Source organism: Hippocampus guttulatus, chromosome 12 (assembly GCF_054856545.1).
Source record: "Hippocampus guttulatus isolate MCC_2025c chromosome 12, RoL_Hgut_1.0, whole genome shotgun sequence".
Classification (NCBI taxonomy): Eukaryota; Metazoa; Chordata; class Actinopteri; order Syngnathiformes; family Syngnathidae; genus Hippocampus; species Hippocampus guttulatus.
Window position 1 is genome coordinate 10,852,413 of NC_141272.1, and position 21,858 is coordinate 10,874,270.

Consider the following 21,858-nt stretch of genomic DNA (forward strand, 5'->3'; position numbering starts at 1 on the left):
ACACATACGCACACTCTCACGTGCACACGCTCTCTTCTTGTTCGCGAATCATAGTAATCATTGTCACCGTTCCATTTGACATAGCTTTAGAATTCAACAGTTTGGAAATCTATTTTGACATTTTTAAAAGTTAGAACGGTCCACTACAAAGGATTCTTCTTCGCGTAAATGTAGTCATAGTGAGACAACTGAAAGGAAATGCAACATGTACTTTAAAAACGGAGACTTTTTTAAATTATAAATAATATACTGTACACCGGTATCTCTCTCTCTCTCTCATACACACACACACACACATTTATTTATTTATTTATTTATTCATTCATTCATTCATTCAATTCCAGCTCCAGCCTCCCTGTGTGGAGTTTGCATGTTCTGCGTGGGTTTTCTCCGGGTACTCCGGTTTCCTCCCACGTTCCAAAAACATGCATGGCAGGCTGATTGAACACGCTAAATTGTCCCTAGGTGTGAGTGTGAGTGCGCATGGTTGTTCGTCTCTGTGTGCCCTGCGATTGGCTGGCAACCGGTTCAGGGTGTCCCCCGCCTACTGCCCGAAGACGGCTGGGATAGGCTCCAGCACCCCCCGCGACCCTAGTGAGGATCAAGCGGTTCGGAAAATGGATGGATGTGTGTGTGTATGTATATATATATATATATATATATATATATACACACACACAGTATATGGAACTGAATTTCTTACAAATATTACAGTGTATAAAAATACAATAACTGTCATCATCATCATTATTACTATTATTATTATTTATTTATTATTTACCACAACGTGCTTCAAAACAGGAACAGATAGATTCATAGTTACCGGTAACCGATTTTTATTATAGATAATAATGAAAGACAAATTGGGAGACAGAAATAAAATGTAAAATGAAAGAACAAAAATAACAATTATGATGTGAAAATAATCATATAATTATATTAAAAAGAAGAAAAGAGGAATAATAGTTGAATAAAGCCAATGAAATAATATTAATAAAAACAATAGTCATACTACAGTAAGAGAATAAAATAACAATAATAATAATAATAATAACAGTAAAAATAAAACAATATTATAATATAAATGACAAATTTAATGTAACTCACTGTACAGATTAAACTGCAGAAAAACAATATTAATAAAATATCATATAACAGGCATTTTATATATATATATATATATATATATATATATATATATACACACACACACACACACACACACACACACACACACACACACACACACACACACACACACTGTATATATATGGCACACATAGACAAACACAATCACACCTAGGGACAATTTAGAGCAGGGATGCCCATTAGGTAGATCCTGATCTACCGGTAGATCTAAGACAGGTCCCAAGTAGATCCGAGGAGTGTCGAGAAGAAAAAAAACAAACAACCATTTGTGTGTCTTTGTACATGTTAGTAATATATTTTTTGTGTTAATATACACTGCACCCTAATCATCTTATCAGTCTCATTTTCACTAAAAAAAATATTTAAAAAATAAAATAAAGCAGGTAAATCTTGTGTGTGCGCGCGCGTGTGTGTGTGTGCGCATGCGCGCGCCGGTAAGGGTAGATCCCGGGAGGTTAGTTGATCGAAAAGTAGATCTTCGATCCAAAAAGTTTGGGCACCCCTGATTTAGAGTGTTCCATTAACCTGCCACGCATTCATTCATTCATTTTCCGTACCGCTTGATCCTCACGAGGGTCGCGGGGAGTGCTGGAGCCTATCCCAGCTGTCTTCGGGCAGTAGGCGGGGGACACCCTGAATCGGATGCCAGCCAATCGCAGGGCACACAGAGACGAACAACCATCCGCGCTCACACTCACACTGAGGGACAATTTAGAGTGTTCAAACAGCCTGCCACGCATGTTTTCGGAATGTGGGAGGAAACCGGAGCACCCGGGGAAAACCCACGCAGGCCCGGGGAGAACATGTACACTCCACACAGGAAGGACGGAGCCGGAATCTCACCCTGCTCCTCCGCACTGTGCGGTCGATGCGCTAACCAGTCGAACAGATCAACTCAATCAAGAGAGAGAAGTGTATTTTTTCTGTCCATCTTATTCAGTGTCATGATCGTAGATGAGGTGCTTCCTAAATGAGTGACAGCAAAAGTCGCAACACACCCTGAACACATCACCTGTCAATCAACCTGACACTATTGAATCCAAGTCTTCAGTGCATTTAACATACTCCTTGTTTTTTGAAAGTTGGAGGAATCCAATGTAGGAGCTCAATAGTTTACTATGTACTCATTTTTGTTATCTATAAACAGCCAGTTTGTGTTCAAAGTGCACTGACCTTTGCTTGAATAAACACACAAGCTCATGTCCAATCACATTGGACACCGTGTCACTCTCTAGCAATATTTGCACGACCCCAGTCACAAGAAGCAAGATTAACAGGGGTCGAAGTTTCTGCAAAAATAATCTGCTGCTGTTTTGAATCCATTTTGTTTTTCTTTTTGCCTTGGCCTAAACACTGGTCAACTAAGAGTTTGAATTAGAAAAGCAAATGCTATTTCAACAAAGACGCTCTAAAAACCTTAGTTAGAAAGTTAGCTTTCCTTGGCCTTGCATTTTTTTTCTTATCCATTTCACCCCATCCCTTTCTCTGGACTTGCAGCTGAAATAGTTTTTGGTCTCTAGGGCCAACACATTCCTCCATTCAAACGTTGTGCAATCTCTGACAGTCCCAAGTTCCTCCACCCCATTTAATTCCCACAAATGCTCAGGCCGGAGACACCACCTCTCGCCCAACTGAGATAGGGTCAAACTCACCCATGACCCAAATAAGAACAAGCACTATTGAAAAAGGATCTGATGATTGACTTAAAGTGAGTAGTGCCTTTACCACTTACAGTTATGGCTCATTCCTGGCTATTTGTGGCTTTTCCATCCCAATGAAGACTGTTTACATTTTATCAAAAATTAATACATTAATAATTATAATACCATTTGATCATAGATTGTGGTCTTCCTTCTGTCATTAACACAAAATAAGGCCTATAAAAAGGAGAAAAGTGAGTGAACATAAACTGTTTGTCTGCCCTTTTTTTGTGTGTGTAAGTTTTCGAATCTTCCCCTTTTTTTTGCCATACTTCAGTTTGAAATGTGATTTTTAATTTTTTTCATGTATTTTTTTATTTCCATGTATTGTTCATCCATGTCTGTGTTTATTTTCTTTGTTACATTGTAATAAACACTTGATAAACTGTTTTTGCTCTATAAATACACCTGGATTGGACTGGTACTGTACGTTCTACTCTTAAATTTCTACCATGCAGGCTAAATTATGATGAAAGTAAACTAAAATAATTTTTTTCTACAAATCACAAACCTATTTGTTCTTCATAATTAGTTTTTTCCCCTTTTTATAACAGATAAGTTGCTAAAATTAATTTACTCATAGCCGTGGCTAATTTGAATGAAATGAAGTGGAGTGTGGAGCAATCCAACCTACCTGTTCGGTCCTCGGTTACGTTTTGTTATTTTATCGGTTTTTGGGGTGCTTGTGCCCTATCAATTCATGTTCCTGAAGGTTTAACATGTCATCTGTCTGATAAAATATTAAAAATCTTCAGATGTACTATTTTTTCCAATAAATGTATTCCTCTGAAAAACCAAGGAAACACACACCCTGTACACTGTAAATTTTACAGCTTTCCTATTTATGGGTCTGCTTGTAAAATTGGTGCTCAGCAGTTTACATAGTGCTCTGTCGAGCTAATCAGTTCATCTAGATATTACTCATCTTTATTGAGTATTTTTTTAATGTTTTTGTTTTTGGTAAAATCATTATATTTGTGGATGAATGCACCACGCACCGTTTAAATAAGATTTAAAAAACTGACTGGTTTTGAATCATGTGATCTCGGCACAAGAAAAGTCATTACTAAAGGATGCGGGTTCTTGGAGTTTTAAATCACTCGCCGATAGCGCCAAACGCGTTTATGAAAACTACTCCCCCCAGCATGCAATGCAACATTACTATTTCCCCTACTTCTGGTTAGCTTGGAAGAGATAGCGGTCGAGCGGTCTGAAGAATTACTTATGAATTGGAATAAACGCGCTGCATAGTATTCCACGAACGTGCCTTGCTGGAGTTTAGAAGGTCGTAAATTAGGAAACGAACATGGTAAATACGTCGCTGATTAATATAACAAAATGTTTATAGTTTTGTTGCCGATCACCGCTAGCGTGCTTAACATTTAGCAACGCAGGTCACTTGGCTGAAGCGCTAAAGGCACATAATATACTATTCAAACAAGGCAATGTAACTATTATCTTAGAAGCAATGTGATATCAACTTGTGAAAATAAGTGCCCCGGTTCGTTTCGTCATCGCTTCCACTTTGCTCTTGCAAACAGAAAGTGTACCTTAAAATGAAATCGGTCTTCTATGCTCCACTTGACGTCACAGCAGTGATGTTTGATGGCATTGCACTGTGATATACTGCTGTATTTCCCCCGTCTGATATAATTTTGTCCATTTTAGATCCGCTTCATTCTGATCCAGAACCGAGCCGGCAAGACACGACTCGCCAAATGGTACATGCAATTTGACGACGACGAGAAGCAGAAGTTGATCGAGGAGGTGCACGCAGTGGTGACTGTCAGAGATGCCAAGCACACCAACTTTGTGGAGGCGAGTTCATTCCTGATCGGGACTGGAATCATCATGCGGGCAGCGATTTAAAGTCTCAATCCCTTTACCCAGTGACAAAATTTCGAAAACAACAAATACACACGTTCTTCCGTGTGACAATCTTAGAGAAATGGGTTGCCTTCTTATTTTTGCCCACCAGTTATCTTACTTTCCTTATTTTATTACGTTTTGGAGTCGGTGACTCATAGCTATTCACATTTTAAAATACAACTCTTTATAGTTGGACATTTTCTGTACCTCTTATTGAGCAACTAGCTTCCATCACTACCAATAGGGATCACAAACTTTCTCTGCGTCGTCTTGAGGAGTTTACCAACCTCCCTGTTGGACCTGTGCTGGAATCTTATGTCAGATGGCTGTTAGGTGTCAAGGCGGTCGGCCATCAGCTGGTGGCCAACGCTAGCTACTCCTCAGCCCTCTGCAAACTGCCAATCACAAACTCACCCACATAAACGTTTCCAAAGAATATATTTTAAAAAAATTTGCTGAGCAAAACAGACGTATTGGCACCCGTTTTTTCTTCATTCAACGAAACTCCCAAAGATGTGGAGAAACTAATTATTGTCATATGGACGAGTCTTAGCCAAGTTGGAGGGAATTATGAAAATTTCCAAATAACAACCAGTGTTGTCACAGTAATATATCTTTTTTTTATGCTGTTACTAGTCCTGAGACTAAATGGCATTTGAAAGGGTGTAGACTTTTTTATCTACTGTATTCTTGTCAACTTGCAGTTCCTTAAAAGCACTTTATGGCCAAATAATTAAGGCTGACAAGTATTGTTTCCACAGTTCCGAAACTTCAAAATCATCTACCGACGCTATGCTGGACTCTACTTCTGCATTTGTGTCGACGTGACTGATAATAACCTGGCATATCTCGAGGGAATCCACAACTTTGTAGAGGTAAGAAACATATGCACTCAGCGTGATGTTAGCTACACTAGAGCTGCTCAGTAAGTCAACTTTGATGATTTAGTTCTTATGCTCTGATTGTGTTCTGGAATGTTTGTTAATGATCATCCTTACTGTTCTCTTGCTTCCTGCACCTCATCACATTTTTGTGGGGAGTACCTTGTTGATAGGTGCTTACGAAATTCCTCAATATAATTAGGTATTATTTTCCTCGTAAAGAGGTCACTAAAGTGAATCAATGTTGGTTATAAATATCAAATTCACAGAATACAGAAGGAGCAAGTGAACATTTAAAGCAAAGAGCTTATGTTTCCATTTAAAATGCCTTAAGGCGGAAGATAAACAATGCAATCCTGTGTGTCTTTGTCTATTTCGTGGAGTCCAGCCGTCTCCTCTCCTGCTATCCATCACTCAGAAGACATGTGATAAATGTCATCATTCATTCTCTTGAGTTATCCTGTGCTGATTTTTATTTTTTTTAACATACAGTCGTCTTTGATCCAAGTGATAAACATCTAATGACTTGTTTGTCGGTGACTGGGTGAAACATTGTAATTTAGACAGTCCTGGGAGTCACGGGGCATAACACTAGGGATCCGTGTGACTTTGAATATTTGGTCACTACACTATGGAAGGATATTTCATAATCATTTGAGTGTGAACTCATAAGACTTGAATGTATGTCTCTCCCCCCAAGGTGCTCAATGAGTACTTTCACAACGTGTGTGAACTGGACCTCGTCTTCAACTTCTACAAGGTAAGTGCCTTGACAGAATGGCGACCCAAACACAAAAGACAATGAGCCTCCTCTTTGTAATTAACACCTATGCGGTAGTTGTTACTTGCAAGGTCAAGGCGAGAATGCTTAGCAACAAATAACTCCCCAGTCGCTCTTGCCGGCCTTTCTAATTACTTAAGGCTTAAAATTATCTTGCGGACACATATTAAACATAACGCTTGCTTTTTTTTTTTTTTTTAACCCAAGTGCATAAGTGTCCAGAAGACAATTAGTTTTTTTTTTCTTTTGTTCATACACCACCACAAGAAAATGATGTCCGGCCATGGGCTCCAGACTTCAGGCAGTTATTGAGGATTTTCATTCAGATTTGTTTATCTCAGTTAATATACTTTTTTGAGACCACTGCATATTGACTTCCAGTATCTCCAGATAGCGGGTATTAATTATATCGTTTTGTAAAACTTCTTTTGATGAATGTCTACACTTGGAGCTCAAGTTTTACTTCAACTTGACTGTGCTGCCGCACAGCGAAGAAATCATAAAGGCTGTCACTATCCAAATATTTGAGGCCTTAAAGTCTGTGTTTGGTCATTTGATGCTTATTTTAAAATATGAGGACTTGACAAGTTGTCATTTGGTGAGGCAACATTCCAGGAACTTCGTCTTTATACGAGTAAGGCAGGAGATAATGTCATGTCTACTTTCACTCCGTGGTTTGTGGTCATCATTGAGTATTTTTATCCTGCAGTTCCCCTCGCTGCTGATCAACTGTATGTCGGAACGCCATCTGCCTTACTTAACCAAGCCGTGTCTCTCTCCAGGTGTACACGGTGGTGGATGAGATGTTCCTCGCCGGCGAGATCAGGGAGACCAGTCAGACTAAGGTCCTCAAGCAGCTCCTCATGCTCCAGTCACTGGAATAGACAACAAACATGTTCCTGGCGTCCCTCCTGTTGATAAAGGGGAGTTCCTAAACCTTTGAAATTGTTAAGTGATATTTTGGCTGTGTCGCACTGCTCAATATGAAAGTTACATTTGGGAAGTCAAGTGAGTTGTCACTTGGCAACAGTGTGTTCACATCCAGCCCCTCCAATTAACCCTCATCTCAGAGCACTACTGTCATGAACAAGCACCATCATAATCAGTGCATCCGGCACTTAGGTGATTTTTAAAACCTGCCACTGATGTCAAAAACTCATCATGGGCATTTTACATGTGGCTCACCATTAAGTTTAATTCGGAGGCCCTTCAGAGCGGCTTGAATAAGCGTACTGCGGGCAAGTGTGCGATGACAACCTGTTGTATCACAAGATGGCCGCCTCATTGCAATGGCATTTCAAATGTAGTCTAATACTCTTCATGACGCGGTGCTTGTTTGACACACTTTATAAAGCAGTACTGTGACATGTGCTTATATGGTTCGTGCATATTGTATACTTGTATCCTAAAATAATTATATCGACTATAAAATGAAAAAAAAATCATTCCAGAGCACGCTACATGTGCGCCTCAAATAGTATGTAGTCGTTTCATAAATGTGAGTCACATATTGGCTTCATGAAACCAACAACAAAAGCTAATTTTCTTGTGAAACCACCTCCCATAGCCCTAACATTGACCATATTCCATGGTGGTTTCCTATGTTTTGTATTTTTTTTCCCCAATCGTTTTAGTGTGTACTGCTTCCCTTTAGTTTCCACCCAAGCGTGTTGATGGAAGTCTTTATTTGCAGTATTGTCTCCCAGTTCAAATACATTCTGTGTAAATAAAATGATGTATGAGAACATTTTTGGACTCCAATTATCTCGTTTCCTATGACGTAGCATTTTTAAAAATCTATAAACTGTTGACAACATAAATTTCAAAGCATCAGAAAATCGACCCCCCCCCACCCACACACAAAAAACTCCGGTTTTCATTTGATCTATTACCCCCCAAAGTTGTACTGCATTACCACAGAACAATGTTCCTTTACCATGCATTGTAATTTATAGCGATGTTTCAGAAAAAAATGCAACCGTTACTGAAACTATCCTTGATTCATAAATACTACTAAATATATTATATTATGAAAACCTGACATGCTCGAGAAAAACGAGGCCAGATTTGGAATCGGCACAAAAAATTGCTTAAGGTTTGTTTAAATCTTAAATTCAAATATTGATTAAACTTTTGTGGACCAGTGTAATATACTTGACATCAACTGATAGCGTTGATGCAAAATGTCCAGGTCCAAATAAAGTGTGGAAATGTTGGATTTGTCCACAGTGCTGACCAAAGGATTATTAATTACTTCATCTAGTAAGAAACCTGGTGACGTAACACCACCTAGTGGCAGACTGTCAGTATCACAATTTCCTCGTGCAATAGAATTATGAGATCACCCCAACAGCATGGCCAAGATCAATAAATCCGTCGATACATCCACTCAGGCTACATAAAACCGCTCAGGTTGTAACTGAACCAAACCTGGGGCATAAATCAACACGATTGGGGCACCGTGGCAGCCATTTACTGTTCATCACGTGAGCCTAGTGATATCATAACCTCGCTCCGTTGCTTCGTAAACACTAAGTGCTCCACAGTGGAAGGTGATGTGAAGCCATTGTTACATTTCACGGCGTTCCGAAGCCAACTGAAATTTATTTGAGGGATTTTACGAAGGAAACTCAGAATGTGATAGGAGACATTGAATGACAAAGGTGCTGGCTTTTCACTGGAAAAAGACAAGCATATTTACTGGGGATTGCATAATCCTTACAATCAATGAGCGACACTCGCCCTCTAAAGACAATTCTTATGTACAATGAACATCTACAGTCCTATTTTAGACAATGTAGCATTTGTTACCAAGCAGCAACTGAGTGCATCAACGTAGACTGGATGACATCAGAAAATACCGGCTGCACGTTGAACACAAACTCTTCCTAGAAAAAAACAAATTATCACACGCAGTTGCTCCTTTGTAAGAAATGCCGACACCTCCAGTTAAAACATTTATGACAGTTTCAAGTCAAACGAAAATGTACAATTCCATAGTTACAGCATATAAACAAGAAAAGTAAAAGTGCACTTATAGAAGGAAAGAGTTGAGGCCACACTGAAAAGAAAGAGTACTGACAGTGGGAGAAAAGAGTAGAACTTTATGGGGGCGGGGGGTAATTTTATGAGAATTAAGTGCATTGGACCCCCACATACTCATGGTTCAGCACCCGCGGATTCCCATATTTGCAATCCCCCCCAAAATCCTTTCAATATTTTGCAAGGTTATTTTTCTTTTTGGTTAACCTCTCACCCTTTTTACGCATACAAAATCTTTAGCAGTGTTTCTTGAAGAACGTTTTGGGTTCCATTTCAGCCCCCAGTGCATTTCGGCAGGTGCTACGATTGTGGATTTTCGATTTCGATTTTCAATTTGCATGATGGCCCAGTTCCAACACAGACTCACAGGAAACACAGTGGCGCCTTCAGATAGGAGTGACCAGGCGTAAAAGTTAGTCGAGGAATGAATCGGGGGGTGGGGGTTGTTTTTTTGCTTTGACTTGCCAGGAAAAAATCTGAGCGCCGTACAGTGGCAGTGTACGCAACTCAACATAAAACAAGAATTATACATTGTGATTTAAAACAACCACACAACCTTTGCATTGCCTAATTGTGTTGATGTTCTTTTAGTGGTCCCCGCCACCTTCTAACCACCGCCGGTAATGCATCAAAAGTATTTGTCAACCCTCCAAAAGAAAGTTGAAGACGAAATGGAGGAAGAACAAAAACAACAAGTCATGGCAACAAATGTGTGACGCATCATGATTTCAGCATACTGCTCCCTTACACAGACAAAGAGGATTTACAGCAGTAAACGGCGCAACAACTGATCAGAATTCTACCTTTGGCCACATTTGCGATGCAACATTCATGTTTAAGTAAGCCACTTTAAGAAGAAAACAAAACGTTTTGTGTAGTTCAAAGCAGAAATCTTATCCAACTGGAACTCATTTTCCGCCATCAACAACACAGGACGCTTTCCGAAATTCACTCTGAGGCCCTAACGCCACTCGGAGCATGTGTGTATTCGGAGAGGCAAAGTGCGCTCCTCTCCCAAGTAATCAGCAATCTCTGCTTGACCGGTTTCCATCTGCATTGCCCAACGCACTGGGCTCCGGCACTCCTTTTTTGGGGGCACTCTGAATAACCCAACAGAACAATGTGAACAACGCTAAAAGTTTCCGAACGCTCCCATGATTAGGGAAGAGGGCTTTTCAGGGAGAGTCCGAGCTTTACTGTTCTTTGTCTCGTTTTGTGTAGAATAAATTTTCCTCAAAAAATTTAATTCCTGAGCAACTTATGTTTATGGGGGTTTTTTTTGTTTTGTTTTGTTTTTGGTGCACCTGATGCTTTGAAGCAACTTATCGTCGGAAACATATAATTCTTTATATTCTACTTAATGATGTTATTAATTTATTTATTTTACGAATGACAATATTGATAGAATGCTATTGTCCTCATTAAAAACTACATTTGATGCATCTTTGAGGAGGTTGGAAAGCAGCACTGTCGTACCATCCATCCACTTTCTGTTGCTGGAGCAAATCGCAGCTGAATTCTCAGTCACATTTTTTTCACATAACATTATCACTGCAATCTAAGAATTTGTTTTTCTTTTCAGTGTGACCCTAATACTCCTTCATACGGAAGAAAACGATCACAGAAAAAATGAAGACAATTTCTTGATATACTGTACATTTAAAGATGTATAGATAGATATATTATCTCCCATTTGCATGATTCACGTTTTCTTTGCTCCAAGTGTGCTTACGTGCTCACTTGAGATGATAAAGTGTGTATGTGTGAGAACACACACATAAGAGATGACATTAAAAACGTATCTTGTTAGTTTTGGGTCACTCTAACCTTGAGTGGCGGCTTTTTCTTTTCTCATCCTCGCGGCCTCCGCAGCCCCACAAAGTTCGCTGGCTGCGGTGCGGAGAAGCAAATTCCCCGTTGCTCTCTCAATAACATGTGGGAGAGCCCCGAGCTGCTCATGTGCTTGGCGAGGGAAAGTGAAAAACTACTCCGGAGGTTCAAAACACGCTTGCTCACATATGACCGCTCTGAGGGAACTGTGGCTTCCTGTGACGTCTGTCGACGGCATGTGTGACTTGGGAGGTCCGCTAGTACAACTTCAACTTGGTCCAGCTGGAGCATGAGCTCTGCCTTTGTGCTTTTTCAGCAAATAATGGGCAACATATAGATTCCAAACAACACTAAACTAATCTGGACGGAAACGAGGACAATACTCCCATGTAATAAAAGTGCAATTTGATGCCAACATTTTTCAGCTTTTAAATTGTGGATAAGCTTCGCAATGGCGTCGTAAATCTCTCCTATTTAAATACAGTAGTTCCATTTACAAAAACAGTCAACGAATGTTCAAGTGCTGAAGAGAGTACACCCAGCAATTCGTCGATCAACGATAATTTATAAACCAAAGATGTGCAAATTTTGGTTGTGTGTGTGTGTGTGAAACAGAATGAGGAAAAATAAATAAAAATACAATAGTCCGTACAAACAACCCTTGACTTGTCCATATCTGGTAAGGACTGAAGACCATCAGAGCATGTCTTCACGCATAAATAGGCCTTACCAGAGGCCAAGGCTCAGGAGTTGCAGTGGTCGCCGCGAGCACTCATCCAGGTGCCATGAGGCGTGTGTGAGACACCCCAAAACACCTGGAGCTGACACACACACACACACAGACGAGAAGGAGACTTAAAAACATATCCACTGGCTCCAACACAAGCGTTAGAAGCCGTCACGGACCTGTACGAGACGTTCTGTGCACTGGATGAGGAGGAGTGCAGAGACCTAGCAACTACACTGCTGCTTGTTCTGCGAGGTGCTGCCTCGCGGCTGTCGCAGCTGCCTCAGCGAAGCGTCTCCGTACTGGATGCCCGAGCCCATCCTCTCTGGATCCAGCTCGCCTGGGGAGCGAAATGCAAACAGTGACCAGCACTGACAGATCAACAAAAGGGGAGGCGGGGGGTGGGTGTTATTATTTCCCCCCCTGAGTTTGTAAAAGTACTCACTTGTAAAGAAATTGGATAACATATAAGGTGGTGATGAATGAAGGCACCACCTGCCACCAAGCCTATTCTTGAACACTGTTTTGCTTTTGGTCACGTAAAAAAATTACCTTGTAAGTATGTGAAATTCAAGCCTCTTGCATTTTCATTCTTTATTCTGAAGCATTACCCATACCTCTATCATGTTTATTTGATGCTCTTATTCTCACAAGTTTTAGCACTTACTGTGCTAACCTGGGATATCTATGACTGTGAAGCCAGTCTCCAAGAGCAAACACACATCTCAGTGATCAGCCCGTAGAGGTCTGTTTGCAGTTCCTTACAAACGTACTTTGAGCGTAGTACTTAAGCAAATCAGTGTCCTCTTCCGTCATGTCGAGGAATATCAGTGCGCCTCTCGCATGTGCCATTTAAAGGGAATGAGAGGAGCCGCTTCGATTGGCAGCGAAACAAGTCGCTGCAACAGCTCGCACGGGTCTTCCAAAAATACCGAAATAAATTTTGGTATACCTGCCCACCCCGAAGAAGATTTACACCGCACCTTGCACCAGATGTCCACTGGGCACAAAAAATTGGGCCCTGAGCGAGCAAACTAAGATTCAGCAGAGAATGGAATACAACTGCTGAGTACCTGAGTCGATCTTGTTGAGGATGGTGCGAGCGCACTTAAGGAAGCCCTCTTCCACGTTCTCTCCTGTCAGAGCACTGGTCTCCAAGAACATCAGTTCTGTGCAAACCGAGCCGGAAGCAAGATGAAGGAGGTGGTAAAACAGAACAAGAGTGTTTGAATTACCGTTCTCCTGAGCGAAGCGCGACGCCTCCAGGAAGGTGACCTCTCGCTCGGCCTCAAGGTCTTTCTTGTTGCCGCACAGGATGATGACAATGTTGGGGCTCGCTAGTGTGCGTGCATCTGTCAGCCAGTTGGTCAGAGCGTTGTATGTCTCTCGGCTGGAGGACAGGACACAGGGACAAATGGATAACAGAAATAGCTGCCACTGACACCACGCCCCACTGGAGTTGTGATGAGGATTGTAGTTGTTGTTTTTAATCAAACATACTTTGGAATTATGTCCAAATGTTGACAATATTAGATTTCCCTACATGTCTTTGGGATCGGCTGCTATGGTCTGGCTTGTTTATTTATTTTTTAATCACAAAACCTGGCAACATTAAAGACTACGTTGACTTTTTGTATACACCCAGCCAATCATCAATCATTATTTGTACATTTGTTTCTGATTGCAGACAAACATACATAACAGACAAGTCAATATTTATCATCAGGAATCCATTTGTTATCAACATCCCTGAGTGCTATACAATTATGTTCACTTGACTAATAGGAACATGGCTGCCAAGATAACCAGAGTGAGTGTTTGAGGCTATTTTTAACAGCTGTATTCAATGCCGCGCCCTGACTGAAATCTGTACTGAAGTCGAAACGCGCGTAGTCTGTCACGAACCTACCCTCATAATTTAAGTAAATATTTGTATGAAAAACAGAAACTACAAAAGTAATTTGCTGTGCCTTCTTGGGCCCTGTGACCCTCAAAAGCAAAAGCATTTTACCTGGTAATATCATAGACAAGAAGTGCTCCGGCTGCTCCTCGATAATAACTGCGTGTCACAGAACTGTGAAAGCCAGATAGCAACATTCAATTCTCAAATGTTCTTCAACTGCAAAAACAGTTTCAAAATTGAATCTGTGACAAGTTACCGGAAGCGCTCCTGGCCGGCTGTGTCCCATATCTGCAGTTTGACCGTCTTCCCAGCAACATTGACCACTCTGGAACCAAACTCTACACCGATGGTGTGGTTGGAGTCCTGTTTGACTGCAATTGCACAGGTATTAATTTAACACAATGCTTGAAAATGATGGCTGTTTCAGATCTTTTTTTTTGTCTGAAGTCACCGAATCACCTTTAATAACACAATGTGGAATTGTGCATTAAAAACAAAAAATTACATTTGTTCTCAATGAACTGATGGAGGAGACAGGATTTCCCCGTCCCGGCGCTGCCAATCACCAAGAACTTAAAGAGGAAGTCTGAAAGCAGAGAAGAGCGGAGATCAATGCTAAACAAATGTCAGGAGACAACGCGAACCGGCTGCATTTGGCACTTGCAGCCTCAGAGACAAGCCTTTTAATCTCATCAAGCTCCTACTCTCACAGCTCCTGGCAGGCCCTAATTTCACCTCATAGTCACTGAGTGCACACAAAACACGGTCCGTGTGCACTCGCCGCGTGGCTAAGTGAAGCAGCACAACTTTACATATTTGGCATGAGAGCTGTTAAACATGGCTTTGGGTGACTGCGCCATAGCCATTACCAGCTGCTTGTACAGATGTTGTTGTTGCGGAGGAGGACAAGCCGGATGGATGGCTCTGACGACACAAGGCTTGCCCAGGATGCATGCTGATGACATTCAAGAAGCTCTTGTGTGCTGTGACTCTTGAACAGACTGAAATATCCAATTATTTATTTATTTTTAAATGACACGTTTAAAAGTAGAAAAAAAAAAACATGGAAGTTGAACCGTTACCATGCGTGATCTCAGCATGTCATGTCGGAGTGCAAAGATTAATCGAATAACTCGGGGCTCCAGACTTGTTTAGCCCCTAACCTGAAATTTTAGATGTGCTGGTGAATCAGATACGGGCTCACACTCTACTTTCTACCTATTCTACTTTCTAGGGGTGTGTGTGTACCTGGCTGGAAAAGAATAACCTGTAATCACTGTGAACTCCACATCTGTTAATATTCAAGCCTTCCGTGGTGAAGCTTCTTGCTTGAGTCTGGAATTGAAAGCAGTGTCACATGCTAACTGAATCCAGCCACCGATTTTCTATTGCAATTGTTTTAATCAGGGTCGCGGGGAACTGGAGCTTATACCAGCTGACCTTGATCAAGAGGTGGGGTGCAATCTGAACTGGTTGTCGGACAACCACTGGGCACATTCACACACACATACACACACATTCATACCAATGACCTATGGACAATTGAAGAGTATTTATTGTGTGGACAAAACGTATTATTATCATGGGAAGAACAATGAAATTCCCCACTTCCAACTCGGATTCAATCCCAGATCTCTTTTTAATATGGCGGACATGCTAACTACAAATCCACAGTGTGTCCTACCAAGCCAATGGTCAACAGTGATTATGCAATAGATGAGACGGTCTACTGGAGCGTAAAACTTTCCCATAAGCCACCTTATTTGGCAAACACATGCCAAAAGGTGCAGAGGGGTATTCCTGCAAGCAGGTTCTGTGAATACTTTGAGGTAGTTTACCCTGAGATGAGGGAAAACTAAATTCATTGCAAAGGGCAGGATAAAGTTCAACTCAGTCATTTAAAATGGGAGAGTTATTGTTTTAGTCGAGAAAAAACGTTTCACATTTATTCATTTAAAAAATGTTTTGATTCATTCAGCTGTTTAAGTCAATTATTTTTGTCAATAAAATAAAACATGTCAAAAAAGAAATTAATAGTTTTATCCTCAGGATGATTTTTTGATACACATGAATTATTATGACATGATTTACAAATAACCTGGTCCATCTGTCCTTTAAATAATGTTAGCCCTTGAGCTGAAAAGTGTTGACTCAGTAAAATTCAAATGTTCATCTTTTATATGATTTTTTTTTTCAGTTTTCAAGTTCACAGGAAGTCAATTCAGAACTCGAAAAATTAAGAGTACCTTTAACCTACTTGCTCGAACACTACGCAGGTGTTGTTTTGTTTCTAGGATAGACTAGCGGCAGACTGCAGCAGAATGAAGGCACAGACGTGCATTCACTTTGTTTTTCTTCTGCCATGACAACACAGCTGACAGAATCAAAACGCTTTTGTTTCTAAAATCTTGCCTCAGCTTTTTAGTGTTTTCCCATAAGTCCCCGTAGTCCCTTGTATGACAATCAGGCTGTCAGTGTGGGAAAAAAACCCCCATCAATGCTACCATTTTAACAGCAGCCCACCAGGAAGTTGTGGGTGTTGGATCACAAAATGACATTAACGGCAGTGCGAAACAAGGGAGAAGTTGACTAATATGACTTGAATTAATCTAACAAAGCACAATAAATGAAATCAATATGTTACGCTGACCGTATTTTAACTAGTTATGAGAATAATGCACAATGGCTTCTTCTTACAGGGTACATTAGGTATCCTTGCATCACCTTCAACGGTGCAATGGATTTTTTTCCTCTATATGTGAACAATTCTGTGCTTTAAATGTGCTGCCACAACATGCAGCAGCAATTCATATTTTGAACTGCCCCAAAAAACAGTGACTCAGCACTTATGAAATGTGACACATTACAAGTGTGAATTGTGCAGGATTGTACAGTTCAGTTGACCCTGACCCCATCACTCGGCGCGTCTGTTGTAATGGAAAAGCAATACAAGCTGTGTGGTCATGTTTGGGGCGAATAGAAATTGAGGTACCACTGTACATAGTTGGATATACCCGAAAGTATTTTACTACACAAGGAGGAGCCACCTAATCAATTGAACTAATGCATGAATTCATGATGCACAAACTGTTTAGTTCTTTGCATTGCATTTAAAAATGTTATCAACGTGTTTTTTCATATGTAACAACTGTGAAGTAATATTTTTATTTGAAAAATGATTTTTTAGGTGGCTGACAGGAATTAATGGCATTTCCATTCATTTCAGTGGGTAAACATAATTTGAAGCTGTAAGTAAAGGCACCACTATCAGGCATTGCTGCGCAGGTCGAAGAAAAAAAAACGAAGCAGCTGGCGAACTGGATGCAGGAAGTCGTGTGGCCACTAAGGTTAGCTTCAAGTGATCAACAATTATACTGCTGTGAGTGAGCGCATTTCTAGTCAAATTGCATTCTTTTTAAGGAGCTCTGTGTCTGTCCACTCATCATTCATGTAGGGACATGTCAGCGCGCCTCAAGTTTGACAAACTTTCACCCGCCAAATGCAGCGCCACCAGTGATACGGAAGCTGGGTGTGTAGGTGGGTGGAAGGATAGAAACACCAACAAAGGGGTCTTTAAATAAAAGCTCAGTGGCGTCCAGACGTGTGTGAGCGCCAGCTAATGTGTAAGCTAGCTAGTCAACCGCGTAGCTAAGCGCCTGTCACATCACAGCTGAGCTATATAACGTTAATATTCGCGACTTCCGCAACCAATTAACAAACAAAAGCCGAATGGACATACCGTACGTCTCGGACATGTTGGGCCGCCTCGAGTCACTCGGACCGTTTTCACAGTTGACTCAGAAAGTCAGTCGGGTTTTTTTGTTTGTTTGTTTTTTAAAAATGCTGTCTGATTCTGTCTGAGCTGCTTCGCTTCGGCCACCGCCAACAGAGCCAAGCCAGACCTCGGAGCTACGTGATGACGTCACTGGTCGCCTAAACTGTTGACTTCAAGTCTGTAGGAATTCAAAATATTTCAATGTACCTTCATTGATAGATATTACCTGGAAGTAAATCAACTTTTATGAGCAAATGATCATCTCTTTGCTTTTACCTGCTTCCCTCCGGAGCACCCAACGGACTAAGTAACCGAACTGTCAAATTCTTGTTGAGGTGAAACACGGGCAGTATAATGCAGAAGAACAAAGTAGCTGCATATTTATGGGACGACCAGGGATGGCGCTTCTTCCGAGCAATTGTGGAAGGGGGCGGGCAATCCTTTTTGAAATTCGGTATACAGTCGTCCCTCTTAAAATCCTCCAGCATTTTATTTTATATATCTCAAACATAGATCGCGATACAAATTACAACATCCAGCAATATGAATTAACATTAGTTTCTTGCAGCGGAAAGACAAAATTAATGGATGGCAGTGATACACCATTTTAGGGACACTTGATTGTATGTTAAATGATGTCAGCACTAAAATTATACACAATACTACCACTACTACTACTACTAATAAACTCAGTAGTAATTTAATGCGTTTGAATGACTACTTTTGTCACATCCTAAAGACGCCCATTTTTTTCTGGACGTGGCCTGCTTTTGTTCCTCTCAGCCTAGTACGTCAGCGAAGAAAGGAGGCAAACGTTGTAAAAAAAAAAAAAAAAAAGTGCCAGTACTGTGCTTAGTTGGTGCTTAACCAACCGAGGCATATTTTTCAGAATAGGATTGCTGACTTTACATTTAATAGCATTTCTGCATGTACAACAAAAAGCCACAAGGTGGCAGGCAAAGATAGCGTTATAAGTGGACGTTATTCTATTGTCACTGAAAAACTACGTGTACGACTCAGTGCATCAGTAAACGCTGCTTCATGGCGAAGGTTCAGCCGCAACTCGGGTGGTTGCACGTGAAGACATAGCCCGTCGTGAAAGGATCGCAAGTGACTCTGCAGGTTGAAGGTGGTGATGAAGGAGCGGTCGCAGTTGTCGCGCGGGTACCGGAATACCAGCCGTGTGTCGGCATGCTCCAGGAACCAGGAGTTCCTAAAAGCCTTGCCGCATTCCTAATATAACACATGGTTTGGTGCAACTCCTTGCGCTGCCTCACGAACTCGGTCCAGGTGGAACGGCTAAAGATGCAGCCGGAGTGGTTGCAGGGGGTAGCCTTGGTGAACCTTGAGGTGTCGCTTGAGGTGGCTCAGGAAGTGGAAGTGCATGCTTTCTTCACATCTTTGGGCAATGAAAATGATAGTGCATGCTTTTTGGGTAAATATAAATATAAGAGTTGACTCTTTCCCCTTTTCCCACCTTTAATGCGTGTTATCGCTTGTTCTTTGCATATCTACTAATAAAGACATACTTGCACAAAGCCCAGGGGTGAGAGGTATACGTAAGGCCGCCCAAAGGTAACAGGTGATAAAAGAGCCTTCCTCTACTAATATCCCTTGAAGTTCCTCCCACCTTTTGTTGCACTTTGGCAGGTCCCTTCATCGTTAAAAGCTCTTTTCACTGAGATTAAAGCTGGGGAGGAAACAAGGCTGAGCGTCGTGTGAGGCAAGGATGTTTTCCTAAGGTGGGCTATACAAGAAAGGGTGGGCTCAAAGGTGTGCAGCTGGCTGGGGGGAAAAAAAGACCGTGCTTCTGTTAGTCACTTGCTTACCTTTGTGGGGGTTTGATCACTCCTTGTCTCCCCTCTCTCTTTCCTGTTCTGTTGGGCCGATGCAGGTTTCATCATCATGATGGATGTCTGTGCCGCAGGCCAAACATGTGCTTCTGTGTGTTGGCGTCGACCTTGGACGTTTCAACATGACCAGCTCAGATGGACGGTTTCATGTGTACCTCTAGATGTAGGCACGTGAGGAGGGCAATTGCAATGAATGCAAGCAGGAGGGAATTTACGCTAAAAATCAATAACAAACGTGTTCACAGTGATTATAGAGGGGAAACCCCCCGTTTAATGCCAGCCAACCCTAAGCAATGTTTACTACAAACAATGACTCATTTTCACAGGGTACATGGAATGAGCCACTTCCAATGGAGAAGAGTGGTTACCTGGAATCTACCGAAACCTATTTGTGGAAAGTTAGTACATGTTTGTCATCATTAAAAGCGGACATACTATGGGAAATTGACTTTATAATTGCTTGAAAATATACTGGAATAAAAAACTATAAATGCAACACAGTTTTTGCTGCTATCTTTCATGGGGTAGTGTATATATTTAATAATAATAATAATAATACATTTTATTTATAAGCGCCTTTCAAGACACCCAAGGACACTTTACAATCAGGAACAAAAACAATAAAACACAGGACGGGTTGAGCAGCGGCAGCCAGACACGCCAGCGTTCACTCAACCTCGAAAATCGGAAGAAACCACAGGGGAGGGAGAGGGAGAGAAAAAAAACCCCACGCTCGAACTATCCTCATTTTGAGGATAGTTTGAGTTAGGCAAAAAAACTCCTGCACAAGCATATGACAATTACAACAGGTCACAAGACATGAACAATGAAGGCGGTGATACAAGGGAGCGTAAGCGTGTGTGATCGTCTACATGTGGTCTGGATAGTGGTGTCTTGAGATAATTCTTTAATTCAGTCTGTGACTATGCGCAGAACTCAAATCATCTTTTGCCATTGAAATGCCTGGAAACGCCATTAATACATTCATGCCTCCCACTAAAAATCCAATAAAAAATTGCCAGGACCTATCGATAATATAATCTTGCACTTTGTAAAAACATACAACCACATAATTAGATATAATGTAGTTATAAAAACATTAAATATTTTTGCCCATTAAAAGCGAAAATGTTGTTACTCAGATTAAAAATCAGCTGCGTAGTACTTCAAATGCAACAACAGATGAGTGTGAGTCATGTACCCACCCCACCAGCCAACCAACAACACCATGTCAGAGATGTGCATTTTAGCAAACAACTAGTGTGTACATGAACCAATGATAATAGTGCACATCTATTTTGGGAACACAGTGTACACCTATGCTCAGTCCTAGGAAAGTTATAGTACAAGGTTTCAACAACACATTTACCTTTGACTTTTGCACCTATTGTACTTTGTACTATGATGAGAACAATCACATCAAACTAAAGAGAGATGTCAATCAGGTCAAGGATCAATGTAAACAAAGCAAATTAACAATGTTTGTATTAAATCACCTTGATATTACTGCAGGATAGATTAATGCTTTTGAATATCTATTAGAGAACAGTGTTTGCTAATACATGCATTTAGTATTGACTGCAAAATTTTGACTTCTTCAAAATTTTCCTCGAAATCTCACACACACACACACACACACACACACACACACACACACACACACACACACACACACACACACACACACACACACAATGCTAAAATCTAACAGAAATACAATTAAAATAGTAAAATATCATCATCAATATGATGCCGAATTTCCTCAAATAGTGCCGCAGCATTCTGGCTGAGTGCATGGTCCACTAGAAGTCCCTGTAAAATGAATTCAGAGATTTGTTTCTGACCACATTATACGTGTTTGAAGTTAATTACTGAAAACATGCAAGTACTTATATATTATATACTGTACTTATATATTCCACCTCAATTCTTTATTTCTCTGCTTTTCCTCCCAAAATAGTCCACTTTTTTAAGCTCCACTTTCACATGAGATAAATTGTTACACACTGGTAATACCATTTAATGATGCAAACCAAAGATTCAATTAAATTTCCAAAACTGTGACCACAAACCTGCACTCATCTGTCTTATCTCACCTGAACTGAAAGAATCAATCATATATTTGCATCACATATTGACACGGAAAATCCTCAGCGTTTCCTGAGCTGCCGGATGCAACTTGTTGAGGAATCGCTCCATGATGTCACCCAGAATGATTGGAATTGATAGTAGGTAGTTAATGTTGAGAAGATCAAATTGCAGGGTAAAGCGGTGCCACATCCCCTCTCGCCACCCGTCTTTTGTCGTGTGTCCACCCCCCCATCTCCGCCCAACCAGCCACAGCAAAT

At 40.9% G+C, this 21,858-nt stretch overlaps 2 protein-coding genes across 3 annotated transcripts; one reads left to right on the plus strand and one right to left on the minus strand.

Annotated features, from left to right (window-relative positions):
* The first annotated feature begins 3,995 nt into the window (after positions 1-3,995).
* Positions 3,996-8,127, plus strand: ap2s1 (adaptor related protein complex 2 subunit sigma 1). The gene is made up of 5 exons (XM_086125627.1): positions 3,996-4,158; positions 4,518-4,667; positions 5,480-5,593; positions 6,300-6,359; positions 7,163-8,127. The coding sequence occupies exons 1-5, from the start codon at positions 4,156-4,158 to the stop codon at positions 7,262-7,264; spliced, it is 429 nt and encodes a 142-aa protein (XP_085981753.1). The 5' UTR covers positions 3,996-4,155; the 3' UTR covers positions 7,265-8,127.
* A 920-nt stretch (positions 8,128-9,047) lies between these two features.
* On the minus strand, positions 9,048-18,038 carry rab4b (RAB4B, member RAS oncogene family). 2 transcript variants are annotated; one of them, XM_086125626.1, is made up of 9 exons: positions 17,934-18,038; positions 17,622-17,835; positions 14,388-14,468; positions 14,139-14,253; positions 13,991-14,053; positions 13,215-13,369; positions 13,053-13,148; positions 12,159-12,319; positions 9,048-12,073 (listed from the first exon to the last, which is right to left on the minus strand). In XM_086125626.1, the coding sequence occupies exons 2-8, from the start codon at positions 17,635-17,637 to the stop codon at positions 12,204-12,206; spliced, it is 642 nt and encodes a 213-aa protein (XP_085981752.1). In that variant the 5' UTR covers positions 17,638-17,835; positions 17,934-18,038; the 3' UTR covers positions 9,048-12,073; positions 12,159-12,203. The 2 variants fall into 2 exon arrangements, with proteins under 2 accessions (XP_085981752.1, XP_085981751.1); XM_086125625.1 differs by having other exon boundaries at positions 9,048-12,319.
* Between the last annotated feature and the right edge of the window lie 3,820 nt (positions 18,039-21,858).

Bases quoted from the DNA above. Each gene is read 5' to 3' on its own strand.
- ap2s1 (XM_086125627.1), top strand. The intron at 4,668-5,479 runs GCGAGTTCATTC...TTGTTTCCACAG, and splicing joins AGCACACCAACTTTGTGGAG to TTCCGAAACTTCAAAATCAT. The intron at 5,594-6,299 runs GTAAGAAACATA...TCTCCCCCCAAG, and splicing joins GAATCCACAACTTTGTAGAG to GTGCTCAATGAGTACTTTCA.
- rab4b (XM_086125626.1), bottom strand. The intron at 14,254-14,387 runs GTAATTTTTTGT...GTGCAATTGCAG, and splicing joins TCAGTTCATTGAGAACAAAT to TCAAACAGGACTCCAACCAC. The intron at 14,054-14,138 runs GTAACTTGTCAC...TGGCTTTCACAG, and splicing joins GCCGGCCAGGAGCGCTTCCG to TTCTGTGACACGCAGTTATT.